Here is a 15,354-nt window from a genome sequence, read left to right as displayed (position 1 = left end):
CATCAGTGCGTCAAAAGTAGCAACATTTAGCTCAACGTGCTGGTATATCTCTGGGACCCAGACTAAGATAGGCAGATCATAAAGTTGAGCCCAGCCTGGAAAAATGAATGAGACTCTGTTTCAAACTAGTTCAGTGGGAAGGCTCTGGGTTCAAAAGCAAAAACAAAACAAAACAAAATCTAAATTAATTTAAAAGGAATGATATTGAAAAAATTATTTTCTGACCTCAACAAAATTAAACATTACCAACAAAAGTATATCTGGAAAATCCCCAGATATATGGAAATCAAGTAACATATTTCTAAATAATGCCTTGATAAAAAAAAAACGGTAATTTAAAAATGATGCTTAAGGGGCTGGGGATTTAGCTCAGCGGCATAAATGCCAGCGTGACAAGCAGGTAGTCGTGAGTTCGATCCCTGGTACCGATTTAAAAAAAAAAAAAAAAAAAAGATGCTTAAAGGGAACATTACAGCTTTAAATGATTATATAAGAAGCTAGCCATAAAAAAAAAAAAAAAAAAGAAGCTAGTCATGGTGGTGCAAGCCTGTAATTCCACCACTGAGGAGGTTGAGGCAAGAGACTGTTGCATTTCAAGGCCAGTGAGGTCAACCTGAATTATGTATTTAGTGAGACCCTGCCTCAGGAAAAAAAAAAAGAGAGAGAGAGAGAGAAAGAAAGGAACCAAGAATGGAAGGAGAGATGGATGCAAATTCTTAACAAACTATTAGCAAATAATTTTTTTTTTTTTTGGTGGTCTTTTTCCTTTTTTATCAGTACCGGGGATCGAACTCACGACTGCCTGCTTGCAAGACAGGTGCTTATGCCGCTGAGTTAAATCCCCAGCCCAGCAAATCACTTTCAACACCACATAAAAAGAAACTATTACATCAAAACAAAACTGGTTTACTATCTCCCCAAATTATTGTAATATAACCTTCTTTCTCTTTTTTTGAGGGGAGGGGGTTTCTAGGTACTAAGAGCCTTTGAACTGAGCTACATCTCCCCACTTCCCATTTTGAGATGGGGTCTTACTGCTGCTAAATTGCCCTGGCTGGGCTCAAACTTGCAGTCCTCCCTCAGTCTCCACAATGCTGGGATCACGGGTATATATTACCACGCCCAGGTGACATAACCTATTAAATGAACAAAAGCTATCTATGAGGAAGACATAGACAAAGTAGCTGACAAAAACCCAAAATCAAAAACAAACAAACAAACAAAAAACCTCAAAGATCCAACCACCCCAAACAAACAAAAAACCCCAGCTAAACAAAAAATAATCTGTAACCAAAATCCAATCAAGAAATGATAAAAACCCACTAGAAAAGGAAACTCCTTCAACCTGATAAAGGGCATTTACCAAAAAAAAAAAAAAAAAAAAAAACTGATAATTTTGATAATTTTATAATTTGATAATTAATATCAAAGTAAGTGGTTAATAATCAAATGCTTTCACTCTAAAATCAAACAAGGAAATACGTCTGTTCTCCAAACTTTTACTCAATATTATCCTGAATGTTTTAGTGGGTGTAATAATGCAAAAAATAAGAGACATTCAAGTTAGAAGGAAAGAAGTAAAATACACTTTATTTCCATGACTTAGTTTTAGAAAAGTTCTAAGGAACCAAGAAAAAACTTTAAAGAACTACTATGTGACCCTAGTAAGATCACAAGATATAAGGTCAATATTTAAACCTCAAGCATATTATTATAGCCAATGACATTATGAATATCGTCACATTAGTATAAAAATTAAAAAAAAAAAGATAAGGCTAAGAAACATTGGTAAAATAATGGAGAGAGATGGCATGATCCTAAATTAAAACTTGGTATTGTTAAAAAAAGTTAAAATCCCCAAATTGATTTCCAAGGTGAATATAGTCCCTTAATAAAAAATCCTTTACTGTGTCTCTTTTTCTGGAGTAGAAAATGACAAACTGACTGTAAAATCTGTATGCAATGTGCATGGAATACAAATAAATTGGGGGACTTATACTGATACTAATATTTATCAAAAAGCTACAGTAACTAAGACAATGTGGTGCTGGCAGAGACAAATGTTTATGTGAACCTGATAAAAGACTTCCACATTGATCATTTGATTCCTGGCAAAGGGATCAAAAGGACAGTACATATTCATGGGGATGCCTGGGTAGTCATATTTAAAACAACCCTCAGCATTTATCCTTAATTTTTATTCTTTAAAAGACACCATTGGCTGGGGATTTAGCTCAGAGGCATAAGCTCCTGCCTTGCAAGCAGGCAGTCGTGAGTTCAATCCCTGGTACCGATAAAAATGAAAAAGACAAAAAAAAAAAAAAAAAAAAAAAAAGACACCATTAACAAAATGAAAATGTAACTCTAGAACTGGGGTGGCTGAAGTAGGATGATCACAAGTACAAGGCCAGCTTGAACTACACAGCAATACCCTGTCTCAACCACACTACCCACCCTAAAAAGCCTCCAAAAGAAAATAGATGAAAGACAGGGTGCTAACCTAGTAGGGTATGTACAAGGCCCTAGGTTCAATCTCTAGTACTACTACAAAAAAAGACTAGGCATATCTGGTAGACATTTTTATAACATACATTTGATAAAAGAATTATATGTAGAGTACTTAAACGTCTTTTATTTCAGTGTGTGTGGGTGGTACAAGACAGGGTCTCACTATGTAGTTCAGGCTGCTTTGAACTCATTATGTAGCCCAGGCTGACCTGGAACCTGTGGTGATCCTGCCTCAGTCTCCCGTATGCTAGGATCACAAGCATATGGATCCATACCCATCTTAAATACACAAGCATATAGGATCCACACCCATCTTAAATACCTTTTAAATCAATAGAAAGACAACTTTGGGGCTGGGGATTTAGCTCAGCGGCATAAGTGCCTGCCTCGCAAGCAGGCAGTCATGAGTTCGATCCCTGGTATTGATAAAAAGGAAAAAGACCAAAACAAACAAACAAAAAAAACCCCAAAAATAAAAAAAATAAAAACAAAAAGACAACTTCATCAAAGGAAAAGATTTAAAGTTATTTCCCCAAAAAAACATACAAAAGTGGCAAATAAGCACATGAAAAGACATTCAATATCATGTCACAAGTGAAATGTAAACTACAATGATAAAATGATACTACCAAACACCAACTAAAACTACTACAGTGAAAAACTGACAATACCAAGCAATGGCAAAGATGCAGAAAAAGTGGAACATTCATACTTGGTTAATGAGAATGTGAAATGGTAGCTTCCTGAAGAGTCAGTCATACACAGAATAATTCCCACAAAAGATTTATATACACACATGTTTATAGCAGCATTATTCACAATTGCTAAAACTAAAATAGTCCAAATGCATACCACCTATGGAATGGATAAAAAAACACAGAGTACATCTACAGAACTGAAGATAATTCCCCCTCAAAAGACTAAAACTACTGGTACATGCAATAGCTTGAATGTACTTCAAAAATATTGGCAGAAACCAAACACAAACAAAGCAGTATCTCTACTTATACAGAGAAAAAAAACATATCAATAGTTGTTGGGGGTTACAGTGGACATTGATAAACAGGCACAGGAAACTTGATGCGTGATGTTCTAAAACTGGATTGCTATATAAATGTACTAAATTTCAAATCATACCAGTCAAAATGGATAAATTTTATGGTATGTAAATATCTTGATAAAACTAAAAAAAAAACAAAATAGGGAAAAATCTGTTTGGAGATACATACATAACGTGATGGCACCTATAAAGAAAGACAAGAAAAGTTAAAATAAAGGTTACACTAACTGGGGACAGATGGGTAAAGTATCAGAGTACAGCACATTGAGGACATCTATGGTATTAACATGGATACATTTTTTTCTGAGCAGGTTGGAATATGGAGTTAATGACAATTTTTTTTTCTCTTATCTCTCTATCTTCTAGCATTTTTACTTCAATCTTGAGACTTTTCTACCTAAATCCTCATCTCTTACCTGAATCAATACTGAGCACATCATCATCTTCATCAGGAATCTCAATTATTTCTGTAGGCTGAGATGCTTCATCCTCAGAGCTACTGTCCCGGTACTGTAATCCCAGGTTGGAATAGAAGTCCTTCACCAAAGATTCACAATTAGTCACTGCCCTAATATCAGAACACAGGTAGAAAAGGTCAAAGCCAGCAGAGGAGCCATTACAATTTATATATGTATTTAAGTACACATTATTCTTAATATTGGGCCCTACATATTCCATAGTGTCTCAATCTAGAATACATTTCCCAGCCAGGCATGATGCATGGCTGTAATCCCATTTACTAGCTGAGGTAGGAGGATCATTGTGAGTTTGAGACCAGCCTGGGCTACAGTGAGCTCAAGGTCAGCTTGAACTATATAATCATACAGTCTCAAAAAGACAAAAAAAACAAAAACAAAAACCTTTTCCTATAGAAAAATGTTTTAAACAGTGGTTTGGTTTTGCAGACTATTTCCTCAAAACTCCAAAGTAAGCCAGAAGTACAATGCTTTCTATCTTATTATTTACCTTGCTGTTATTTGAAACTATAGTTCAAGTGACATGTAGGGCATCAAAGACAAAGCTAGAGAATTTAGGAACAACTCTCAACCTGCACCCCCCAATACAGCAGACTGAACCTAGGACCTTGTTGTGCTTTCTAGACAAGCATTTTGTCACTGAATGTCATCCCAGCTCAAGGAACTAATGTTCCATAGGTACATCCTCTGTCCTCGGATGATTATAAACAAAACAACTCTTCTAGAATAGAGTACAAGGGAAGAAGGAAGAAATTTAGGATTTTCTGTTAAAAAAATGCAATATATACACATATACATATATGCGTCTCTCTGTGCGTATATATACATATATATTCTTATAAGATCAGATTTCAGATCATAAACTTTGAAGAAGTAAAGTTCCACACAACTGTACTTAGTAGAAACTTCTTAGTATAATGCCACCATTAACTATACTCAAAAATGTCTGCAGTGGACAGATTTCTGTCTATTTTCTACTTAGTCCTCACCTGGATGCATCATCAAAGAGCTGGTCAACATGAGCCACTTCAGATTCTTTCTGTATCACCCATGTCTCCAACTCTGCTAATTGCTTCTTGCGTTGTTTTACGCAATCCATCTTTTCCAGCTCTTCATCAATGAACTGTCGAAGTTCCTCCATAGAAATACCTAGCTCTTCAACCACTGCCTGTTGCAGCTCTGCAATCTCTTCAGATTCCCCTGTAGCTGTTGCTGCATTCAAACCAATGCACCCGGGGAGGGAAGACATGGTTTTGTCCTTTATATCCAAGAAGAAATTAAAATTACTCTGAAGTCGTTAACCACAACCAACAAAGAATTTCAGTCTTCTAAAAAATTCATGCTTCACTGCTGTTACTCAATTAGTTTTTTCTCCCCTTTCTCCAAAACTTAATGCTGCAATTTTGTGGTATTTTCAGTGTTTCCTATAGGCCAACAGGCCTGAATAAGAGAGTTTAGAAGTTTGAGTGTGCCAGGCATGGAGGTATATGCCTGTAATCCCAGCAATTGGAGAGGCTGAGGCAGGAGGCTACGGGTTCGAGGTCAGCCTGGGTTACAAAGTAAGTTCAAGGCCAGCTTGAACTGTACGGTGAGACCCTATCTCAAGACCAAAAAAAGGGTGAAACATCTATTATGCCATAAGGAGTTACTCAGGATAACTGAAAAGCACCAATCTACACAGTAAAGTATTTCTTTGATCTAGTATTTCTTTGAGTGTCTGAGATAACTCACTCTAAATAATATGCTTACCTTGAACCTTCTCATCTAGGGGTGGTAATTTGTAACTTACTAGTTCAATGTTTTTCAGTGATTTGTTTCTCTCATATTACTTTGTTTCTACGTGAAAATCTTACTTTTTAAAGACTACCACGCTGAGAGTGTAACTCCGTGGTAGTGGGCGCGATTTGCATACATAAGGCCCTGGGTTCAATCCCAGCACTCAAAGAACCAAACAAAACAAAAACGATATTATGTTTAAGTATACACCAGCTTGCACTAAAAAAGGTTTCCCCAAAGGAAAGTAAAGCAATAAAATCTGGTTACCTAGAATCCAAAATCCAAAGAACTCATTAGTTTCAACTCCTTTTTTGTACAGTTACAGGAAAAACTCCCACTAGAATAACGTTCGACCGCAAGGTGAGACCTCACCGCCTTCACTACTCTCGGGGCCCCCAACCCTGTACAATCCGTTTTAAGGGTGCGTCCCATCCACCTCCGAGCCGCCCGTGTTAGGGGCGCGTCCAACCCAACCGTAACCTTGCTCAATCCCGCTTCGCTTGCCTCTCAGCGAAGACTTTCTTCTCACGCTCGGCCAACGTCTTCTCACAAACAGAACATCTCACACAAGCTTTTGGTTTCTAAATTCCGTAATTAACAGTACTCTCCACACCTCCCAAGATACAAACGGTTTTTCACCAAGCAGACCCCAGACTCACGACTAAGGGGTTGGCCCCGAGGCGAAAGAGAGAAACCAACGGGAAAAGGGAGCGGGAGGGGGGAAGGGAAGCAGCGTGATGGTGGGACGGGGAAGCAAAAGAGAGATCCGGAAGCAGACGTGCCGTTCCGGTCACCGCGACGGTAGCCTGACCGGGTCAAATGCGAAGCTACCCGGCGCCCCTCAGAAGCTACGGAAAACTAAATTGATTACGCATGCGTTGAAGTAGGGCCTTTTAGAAAAGACTGGTGAGACGAAGTGGGCGTGGTCAGGTGTACGGAAGCCCTGCCTCCTACAAGTGGCCGTAAAACTGAATTTACTGTGTGAAGACAGTTCTCAAACAAGATTAGATTCTGATTTTTTTCGTCTTACTTTTCCTTCAGATTTTTTTTTTCGTACTGGGGATCGAACTGACGACTTCGCGCTTGCAAAGCAGGCGTTTATGCCTCTGAGCTAAATCTCCGGTTTCAGATTTTTTTTGTTTCGTAAATTGTACAAACTGTAAAGGATATCAAAGCATATCAAGATGTGCACTGGAGGTGTTGTTCAGCACTGGTTAGGTGTGGGCTCTTGCTTTCGCCAGGGACTGGGTTCAGTTTTGAACTCCATTAAAAAAAAAAAAAGCATATCAAATGTAACAAAGAGAGCCGGGCGTGGTGGCTCAAGCCTGTAATCCCAGCACTCTGGAGGCTGAGGCAGAAGGATCATTGCGAGTTCGAGACCAGCCTGGGCTACAAAGTGAGCTCAAGGCCAGTCTGAAGTGCATAGCGAGATGCTGTCTCAAACAAACAAACAAAAAAAGATGTAACAAAATTGGGTGTGGTAGGAAGGTTTGTAATCCCAGCCCACAGGTTGAGGCAGGAGGATCATTGCCAATTCCAAGCCAGTCTGAGCTACATTAGTAAAGGGGCAGCCTGAGCCAAAGTACACAGGAAGACTGTCTCAAAAACAAGAAAGGAAAAAGAGACGTAATGAGAAAAACAATATTTACTCCACTACTACTGCTTACCATCTTGCTACTTCGGGCTAACACTGTTTAGTTTTCTAAGTGTCTACATATAAGTCCTTGTGCATAGATTTTTTTGTTTTGTTTTCATTTAACATGTGAATGTCCCTGAAGTAAAAAAAAAAAAAAAAAGTTTTTTTATAGCTGTATAGAACTTCACAGTATTGCTAAACCATATTTAGAAAAATAAATTGTTTCCTATGTATGGTAAGCTGTATCCTGCAGTACCTACCCCCTTTTTTGAGACAGAGTTTTGCTGAGAGAACTTTGTATCCTTGTGCTTTAGCTCTTAGGGTGCTGTAACTACAAGTGTGCACAATCATACTCTGCTAAAAACATTCTTTTGAAGTAATACTTTTATTTTTGATCTGGTCACTTGGCACTTACTTTACTTATATTTGATTTTATTTTTTCTGCTGGGGGTGAATTCAGGTCTTCACATATGCTAAGCAAGTGATTACTTTTATTTCTGTAGGGCACATTCCCAAAAATGGAATCTGAGTTTTTAAAAATGCACTTTTATTTCATTTCTTCAGAGTCTGTTGTCATATTACTTTTCCAAAGGGTTGTAACAATTGTTATTATCACTAGTAAAACTCCCAAAGTACCCATTTCCATACACTCTCATTAGGCCTGGATGTTGTCTAATTTTTGAGAATTTGATGTGCTAAAGTACGATCCATATCAAGATAAAGTATATTATGTTGTTGAAACAATTTAAAAATCTAAATGGTTTAAAACTAAAAAGTGTCTTCTTTCTTTCTTTCTTTCTTTCTTTCTTTTGAGTCAGGGTTTTGCTATATAGTTCAGGGTAACCTTGAACTCACAGTTTAAGACCTGGGCAGGCCTTAAACTCATGACAATCCTCCTGCCTCAGCCTCTTAAATGCTGGAATCAGAGGCATGTACCACCATGTCCCACAAAAGTATATTTTTGTTCACCTTCCATAATCACTTATGAAAGTGGACATTGCAACTGTGCTTGCGACCACTGCTCTGGAACATAGACTGATGGGTAGTTGAAATTGAACATGTTCCAGATTCATCCTATCTTCTAACATTTGAGCCTAAACATTTTATTTATTTATTAATTATTGTTATTATTATTTTTTGGTGCTGGGAATTGAACTCAAGACTTTGTGCTTGACAGGTAGGCACTTATGCCACTGAGCTATATCCCAGTGAGCCTAAGCATTTTAGATATATTGCGCTTGTGGTATTTGTTTTGAGGACTTGCTACATACCAGGTACTGTTTTAAGTAATTTACAGTTTGTTTTTTGTTTGTTTGGTACTGAAAATCGAACTCATAAACTCGTACTTGCCAGGAAGGTGCTATACCGCTGAGCTATAACCCCAGCCCAATAATTTATAGTTATTAATTTATTTAATGCTCACAATAATCCTATGAGCTAAGAATTAATATTAATCTTTTTTTGTATGGGCAAAAAAAGTAAGGGACACAATATACACCATACCAAAAAAGAAAAAAAAAAGATGGTTCATAAGTGCTATGTTCCACCCCTGTGAAACTCAGCATGGTGCTTGCCCAACATGGTGTTGGCCCTAGAGCCACAGTGTGTCACTTCAATGCTAACTTCTACAGTCTTCTTCCAAGCTGAACTTGAACTTTCCACTTTTTGTGTGCTTCAGCATTCCCCAAATCAGCTGTTGATAGGTCATTTTGCCATCCCTTCAAATTCCATCCCCATCAAACCTAATAAAAAGCCTGCTGCTTCTTTGTCTGCTTCAGAGGGATCTTGCACCCTTTTCCAGCCCTCCTGCTCCCGCAATCAAAGACTTTTTCCTTTTTCTTTTTTTCTTTTATATTTATTTTTTTAAATTTTATTTAAGGAGAAAAAGAAAAGAAAAAAAGACAGAGAAAGGGTACAAGTTATACAGATTTACAGAAAGAAATAAACAGTAGGAAATCACTAGTTAATGACTTTTTCCTTTTTCTTCTCTTTCTTCTCTACTGTGCCAAGGAAAAAAATCTAACAATAAATATGAGCAATGGGTCTTAAGTCCAAACAATGCATCTTGGTCATAAACTGGAACAGTCCTTCAACAGGTAAGTCGTTAAATGAAGAATAGCTGTATATTCATGTATAAAGCTCTGATCATGGGGCTGAGGGTTTAGCTCAGCGGCATGAGCGCCTGCCTTGCAAGCAGGCAGTCGTGAGTTCGCTCCCCGGTACCGATAAAAGGGAAAAAAGACCAAAAATAAATAAATAAATAAAGCTCTGATCATGTCACACAGTTTTGTGTGTTGTATCTAGATGTCCCCCCAAAGCCTAATGTGTTCATAGGTGTTTTTTTTTTTTTTTAATCGGTACTGGGGATCAAACTCAGGACCACTTGCTTGTAAGGCAGGTGCTTATGCCGCTGAGCTAATCCCCAGCCCCTATAGGTGGGTTTTTTGGCACTGGCTGGATCTAGGCTGTTTGACACTGGGATTAAGGGTGTATGATATTAGATTCATCCACTAACTGGAATTAGTATAGTTCTGGGAGGTGCTAAATGGATTTATTATTGACAGAAACCGTACCCTAGGTGTGGGTAGTGGCACCCAAAAGGCTTGCACCCTGGATATACCAAATGGAAAAGATGGCAGGCAGGCTGTAGGCAGTTTGCTGCTGGCTGCCTTGCTGTGAACTGTTTCTCCTCTGCGAGTCCCCTCTGCCAGGCCACCCTGCCTTGGTCCTAGCTGACTGTGCACTGAATCCTCTACAAACTATAAGCCAAACATAAACCTTTTTTCCTTAACTTGTGGGTGTCAGATATTTTGTCTCAGCAACAAGAAAAATAAGATACACATTTATGCTTTAAAACCTTTTTCCTTAGTCTGTACAATAAAGTTTGAACTGCATAATATGAAATTTGAGACTTTTTATAATTTAGCTCTAATTTACCTCTCTGGCCATATTTCCCATCCTTCCCATTTACATTCTTGGTGTTTTTTTTTTTTTTTTTGTCTTTTTTCTTTTTATCAGTACCAGGGATCAAACTCACGACTGCCTGCTTGCAAGGCAGGCGCTTATGCCACTGAGCTAAATCCTCAGCCCCTACATTCTTGCATTTTTGTATTTCGCTTTTACATCTCCATACTTTTATTTATCATCGTCTATTTACTAGTGTCCCTTCCCTTTTTCTGCATAGTAAAATATTAATTCTCTAAGGCCAAATTAAATATCTCCTCCGTGAAGTTTTTCCTAGACTAGCAATTAGCAAACAGCATGCATCAGAATCACACCTGAGCTGGGGATACAGCTCAGCTGTATAGTGTCTGCCTGGCAAGCATGAGGTCCTGAGTTTGATTGCCCGGCACCAAAAAGAAATCCAGCACCATATCTGAAGGGTTTGTTAAAATATGAGTTGCTTCCCACTGTTATTGTAGGAGTGGGTCTAGTGTAGTCTGAGAATATGTGTGTCTGATTTTTCCCCAGATGGTGTCCCCACTTCTGGCCCTGGAGCCAGGATCTTAGACTCATTGCTTTAGACTTTCACTTATCCCCTGTGAGGTTAACTCTTGCTTCTGAGCTTTTGTGACCACAGTGTTTTTCACTTTTAGTTATCAGTGTACATCTCCATCTGCTCTGCTGGTTTATCATACATGTTGTGCTCTATAATGTGACTGTGTGATGAAAGAGGGGAATCTTTAATTGAGTGTAATTCTTTTTTATTTCTTTTCTGTACGGGGACTGAGCCTCGGGCCATTGAGAGATACCTCCAGGTCTTTAAAAACATTTTTTTGAGACCGGATCTTGCTAAATTACCCAAGCTAGCCTCAAACTTTCAGTTCTCAGCTGGGCTTGTTGCTGCTTGCCTGCAATCCTAGCACTCGAGGCTGAGGCAGGAGCATCACCATGAGGTCAAGACCAGCTTGGCCTACATAGTAAATTCAAGGTCAGTTTGGACACATACTGCAACCCTGTCTCAAACAACAAACTAAAAATCCTTTTAATTATCCTATTTTAGCCTCTGGAATAGCTGGGATTACAAGGGTGCATTTCCACAGTTAGCAGAGTTGTGTGATTATTAATATATATATTTATTAGTACTTATTACTTTTAAAATGTATGAATTTTCAATGTGGAATTTTCAAACATGTATATATTTTGAATGTGTCCATCTTGCCTGTTGCCCTCCCTTGTCCTCCTTATTTCCTTCCTTTTGTCTAGATGTGGTGGTGCATACTTATAATACCAGCATTCCCAAGGCTGAGGCAGGTGGGTCACCACAAATTCAAAGCCCATAAATCTGAAGCCAGCCTGTGCCAAATAGTGAGCTCAAGGCAAGCCTGAACCACACAGAGAAACCCTGTCTCAAAACAACAACAAAACCCCTACTCTCTTTTATACTGTCATGTCGTCTATTTTAGATTCCACATATTAGAGGGAACATTTTATAAGTCTGAGTCTAGTTTATTTTCCTTAACATGATGATCTCTAGCTTATTTTCCTGCAAATGGCATAATTTCATTCTTCTTTACAGCTGATAATATTCCATTGTATGCATATATATTATATATTACATATAATACAATATATATTATATGTATTATAATTATATATATTATAATTACAATTATATAATATATATAAAATCTTTTCATCTGTTAATGGGCACTAGGCTGATTCCATTGTGAACTGTGTCACAACAAACATGGGTGAATTGTATAATTCTTTAAAGGGCAGAGCATCATGATAAGCAACCAAACTTTGGGTTCTGCTTCTAAGATCTGAAGACTAACTCTTGTCAGAGGTGACATACATGACTCGTATTATTAAAATTAGAAATTATGAAGCTGGGCCTGGTGGCACACACTACCCAGAAGCACCCAGGAAGCTGAGGCACTTGGATTGCTTTCAGCTGAAGGCCATCCTGTTGAGGCACAATTATAATGTAAGAACACATTTATAAAACAGCAAACTTATAGGCATTTCACGATCAATTAGAGGTCTCTAAGTTTCTGTTCTGATGTTTTTGCTGAATTCAGTTGACCTTGACAGTGTCTACAGCCAGTGCAGACCTCTGAGGAGCACTGAGTCAAGGTAATTGTCCATACCTTAAGACACCCTGGGCTATCAGTTCACCTTTAACTCTGCTCACTCTGTAAAGGCTTCCTGCTTGGAGGGTTTCTATGTTATGGTAGTGCCTTTAACTCAGCTCACTCTGTCAGAGCACTTCTGCTTGTTCCCTGGAGTGTTTCTATATTATAATAGACAATTCCTTTATTTGTACAAGTCTGTTCAAGACTAGCCTGCCTGTCAATATATGACTCAATGCATGTAACCAATTATGCGATGTTTTGTCATTTGCTTTATATCTCCCACTTCTAAATTCTATGAAAACTAAGCTCTCTGTAGCCGAAAGAAAAAACATATGTATATCTATATAAAAATAGTTAAGATAATTATAGTACTGGTTTCTCTGAGTTCATTGAAGAGAAAGGTTTGTGCTGATATTGTTTGGACAATTGAATGCAAATGTCTTGTGCTTTGGGTGAATCATTTGGGTATGCCAGTGTACAATGTATGTACCATTGTTGCCCCCTGATTGATGTGTTTTGAAATTTTGTTGCAGTTTCTCTTTCTTTCTTTCTTTCTTTCTTTCTTTCTTTCTTTCTTTCTTTCTTTTTTCTCTTTCTCTCTCTCTCTCTCTCTCTCTCTCTCTCTCTCTCTTTCTTTCTTTCATTCCTTCCTTCCTTCCTTGAAATAAAATGGATTTGGAAAAACAAAAACAAAATTTCTTTGTAAATTCATCACTGTTGCATTTGAGGAATTATCCTGCAACAGTCCACTGGTGTGAAGATCCAAAAAGCCGCTGCTGTAAAGATTAAATGCTGCCTTCTTATCTTCTTGGGGCAAAGAGCCTTCCTTTCAGTTTGTTTTGATTTGGCTTGGTTTGGAAATTTTCCTGCAAAAATCCTGAGCAACATAGTTCAAAACCAGCCTGGATTGTGAAGCATGCCTATAATTCCAGCACTCAGGAGGCTGCAGCTGGAGGATCTTTATAAGTTCAAGACCAACCTGAGCTAAAACATGAGCTCAAGGCCAGCCCGAACTGCATAGTGAGACCCTGTCTCAAAAAGAAAAAAAAAAAGAAGACTTGCAAAACAAACAAACAAAAAAGCCATCATCGACAACAAAAAGATTGTAGTAAACAGTTTATTGCCATTATTAATATAAGGTAATAAGTAACTGGTACAATATCTGGAATATTGGTGCTGATGTACTCAGAGTGTTCACTCCTATAATTCCTTGTATTCCTAGGCTGGGTAGGAATACTGGAAAATCACAAGCATACACTGCTTAACACTTAACTGTGAGAAATCATAGAGTTGAAACATTATAATGCCAAATGGTCCTTTTTCTGGCAAGAGACTCCAGGGAAACTAGATCATAAGAGAAAGGTGATCTGGGTGTGGTGGTGCACGCCTGTGATTCCAGCACTCAGGAGATTGAAGCAGAGGATCACTGGAAGTTTGAGACCAGCCTAGGGTACATAGTAAACTCAGTGGCAGCCTGAACTACACAGTGAGATCCTGTCTCCAAAAAAAAAAAAGACAAAGATGAATGATAGACCTCAGAATCATAAAAAGTTTCCAAGAATTGGGGCTGGGAATTTAGCTCAGCGGCATAGGCACCTGCCTTGCAAGCCCGTGGTCGTGAGTTCGATCCCCGGTACTGATAAAAAAAAAAAAAGTTTCCAAGAATTAAAATTGTTAAGGTTTTCAAGTACCAAGAAAGTAATGTAAGCCGGGTGTGGTGGCTCACGCCTGTAATCCCACCACTTGGGAGACTGAGGCAGGAGGATCATTTTGAGTTCCAGACCAGCCTGGGCTACAAAGTGAGCTCAAGGCCAGCCTGAACCGCATAGTGAGACCATGTCTCAAAAAGAAAAAAAAAAAAAAAAAATTAATGTAAAAGGTCAAAATAGAGAGGCTAGGCATGGTGGCACATACTTGTAATTGCAGCACTTGGGAGGCTGAGGCAAGAGGATTGCTGCAGTTTTGAGATCAGTCTGGGCTATATAAGTGAGTTCGAGGCCAGCCTGCACTACTTGGTGAGATTCTGGCTTAAAAAAAAAGACAAAGTGAGAGGTATAAGTCTCACCTGAAGTGAGGAATTGCTTCTCAGCTTCAGCTAGTTTTTGCCTGTGCAGTACAGTGTCCTAAGGTCCTTCTATTTTTCAAGTGATTTTAAAAGTGCATAGGTGGCATAAGTGGCACACAACTATAGTCCCAGCCACTATGGGAGGCTAAGGCAGGAGGGTCATGAGTTTGAGCTCAGCCTGAGCATTTCACAGACATAGTGAGACTGCCTCTAAATTAAAGAAAAAAGAAAGAAATAACTGGTTGTAGCTCAGTGCAAAGGTGATGTGCTCAATCTACAGTACCAAAAAATAGGTAGATAATATAGATAAATAGTAGAAAAACAAAAAGCCAAGAAAATTCTTTGTGTATTTATTCGAAATAATTTTTTGAAAGAATTTTTAAGGTATAATATTAAGCAAAAAAAAAAGATGCAGGACTTTTATAAATCATGATATAATTCAAGTGAGTACTGGCAAAAATGTATTTTTTTTTCTTACATATATACACGATACCACTGTAAGAATGCACAAGGAATTACGAACACCAGCTGTGAAGAGACAATGAATGGAAGGAAGCTGGAAGCTCACACCTATAATCCTAGCACTCGGGAGGCTGAGGTGGGAGGATTGTTGCGAGTTCGAGACCAGCCTGGGCTACAAAGTGAGCTCAAGGCCAGCCTGAACTGCATAGCGAGAGCCTGTCTCAAAAAGACAAAAAAAAAAAAAAAAAAATTAAAAAAATTTTTTTTTTATTATTTTGAAGGTAGTAAAATAA

At 38.3% G+C, this 15,354-nt stretch overlaps 1 protein-coding gene across 4 annotated transcripts in view; it reads right to left on the bottom strand.

Moving 5' to 3' along the window:
• Window positions 1–6,591, bottom strand: part of Setdb1 (SET domain bifurcated histone lysine methyltransferase 1) — a 45,454-nt gene extending 38,863 nt beyond the window's left edge. For 3 of the 4 annotated variants that reach the window (XM_005007778.4, XM_003478937.5, XM_063252938.1), the window contains exons 1-3: window positions 6,325–6,591; window positions 5,034–5,302; window positions 3,985–4,136 (exon numbers count right to left, since the gene is read on the bottom strand). In XM_005007778.4, the coding sequence (XP_005007835.1) occupies window positions 3,985–4,136; window positions 5,034–5,293 (412 nt within the window). In that variant the 5' untranslated portion in view covers window positions 5,294–5,302; window positions 6,325–6,591. Of the gene's footprint in view, window positions 1–3,984; window positions 4,137–5,033; window positions 5,303–6,256 lie in introns of all 4 variants that reach the window. The other variant, XM_023561349.2, reaches the window with a different exon arrangement.
• Between the last annotated feature and the right edge of the window lie 8,763 nt (window positions 6,592–15,354).

Source organism: Cavia porcellus, unplaced genomic scaffold, assembly GCF_034190915.1.
Source record: "Cavia porcellus strain 051 isolate PalLab524CR breed Dunkin Hartley unplaced genomic scaffold, mCavPor4.1 scaffold_1, whole genome shotgun sequence".
NCBI lineage: Eukaryota > Metazoa > Chordata > Mammalia > Rodentia > Caviidae > Cavia > Cavia porcellus.
This window is presented reverse-complemented; position numbering and strand designations above follow the sequence as displayed.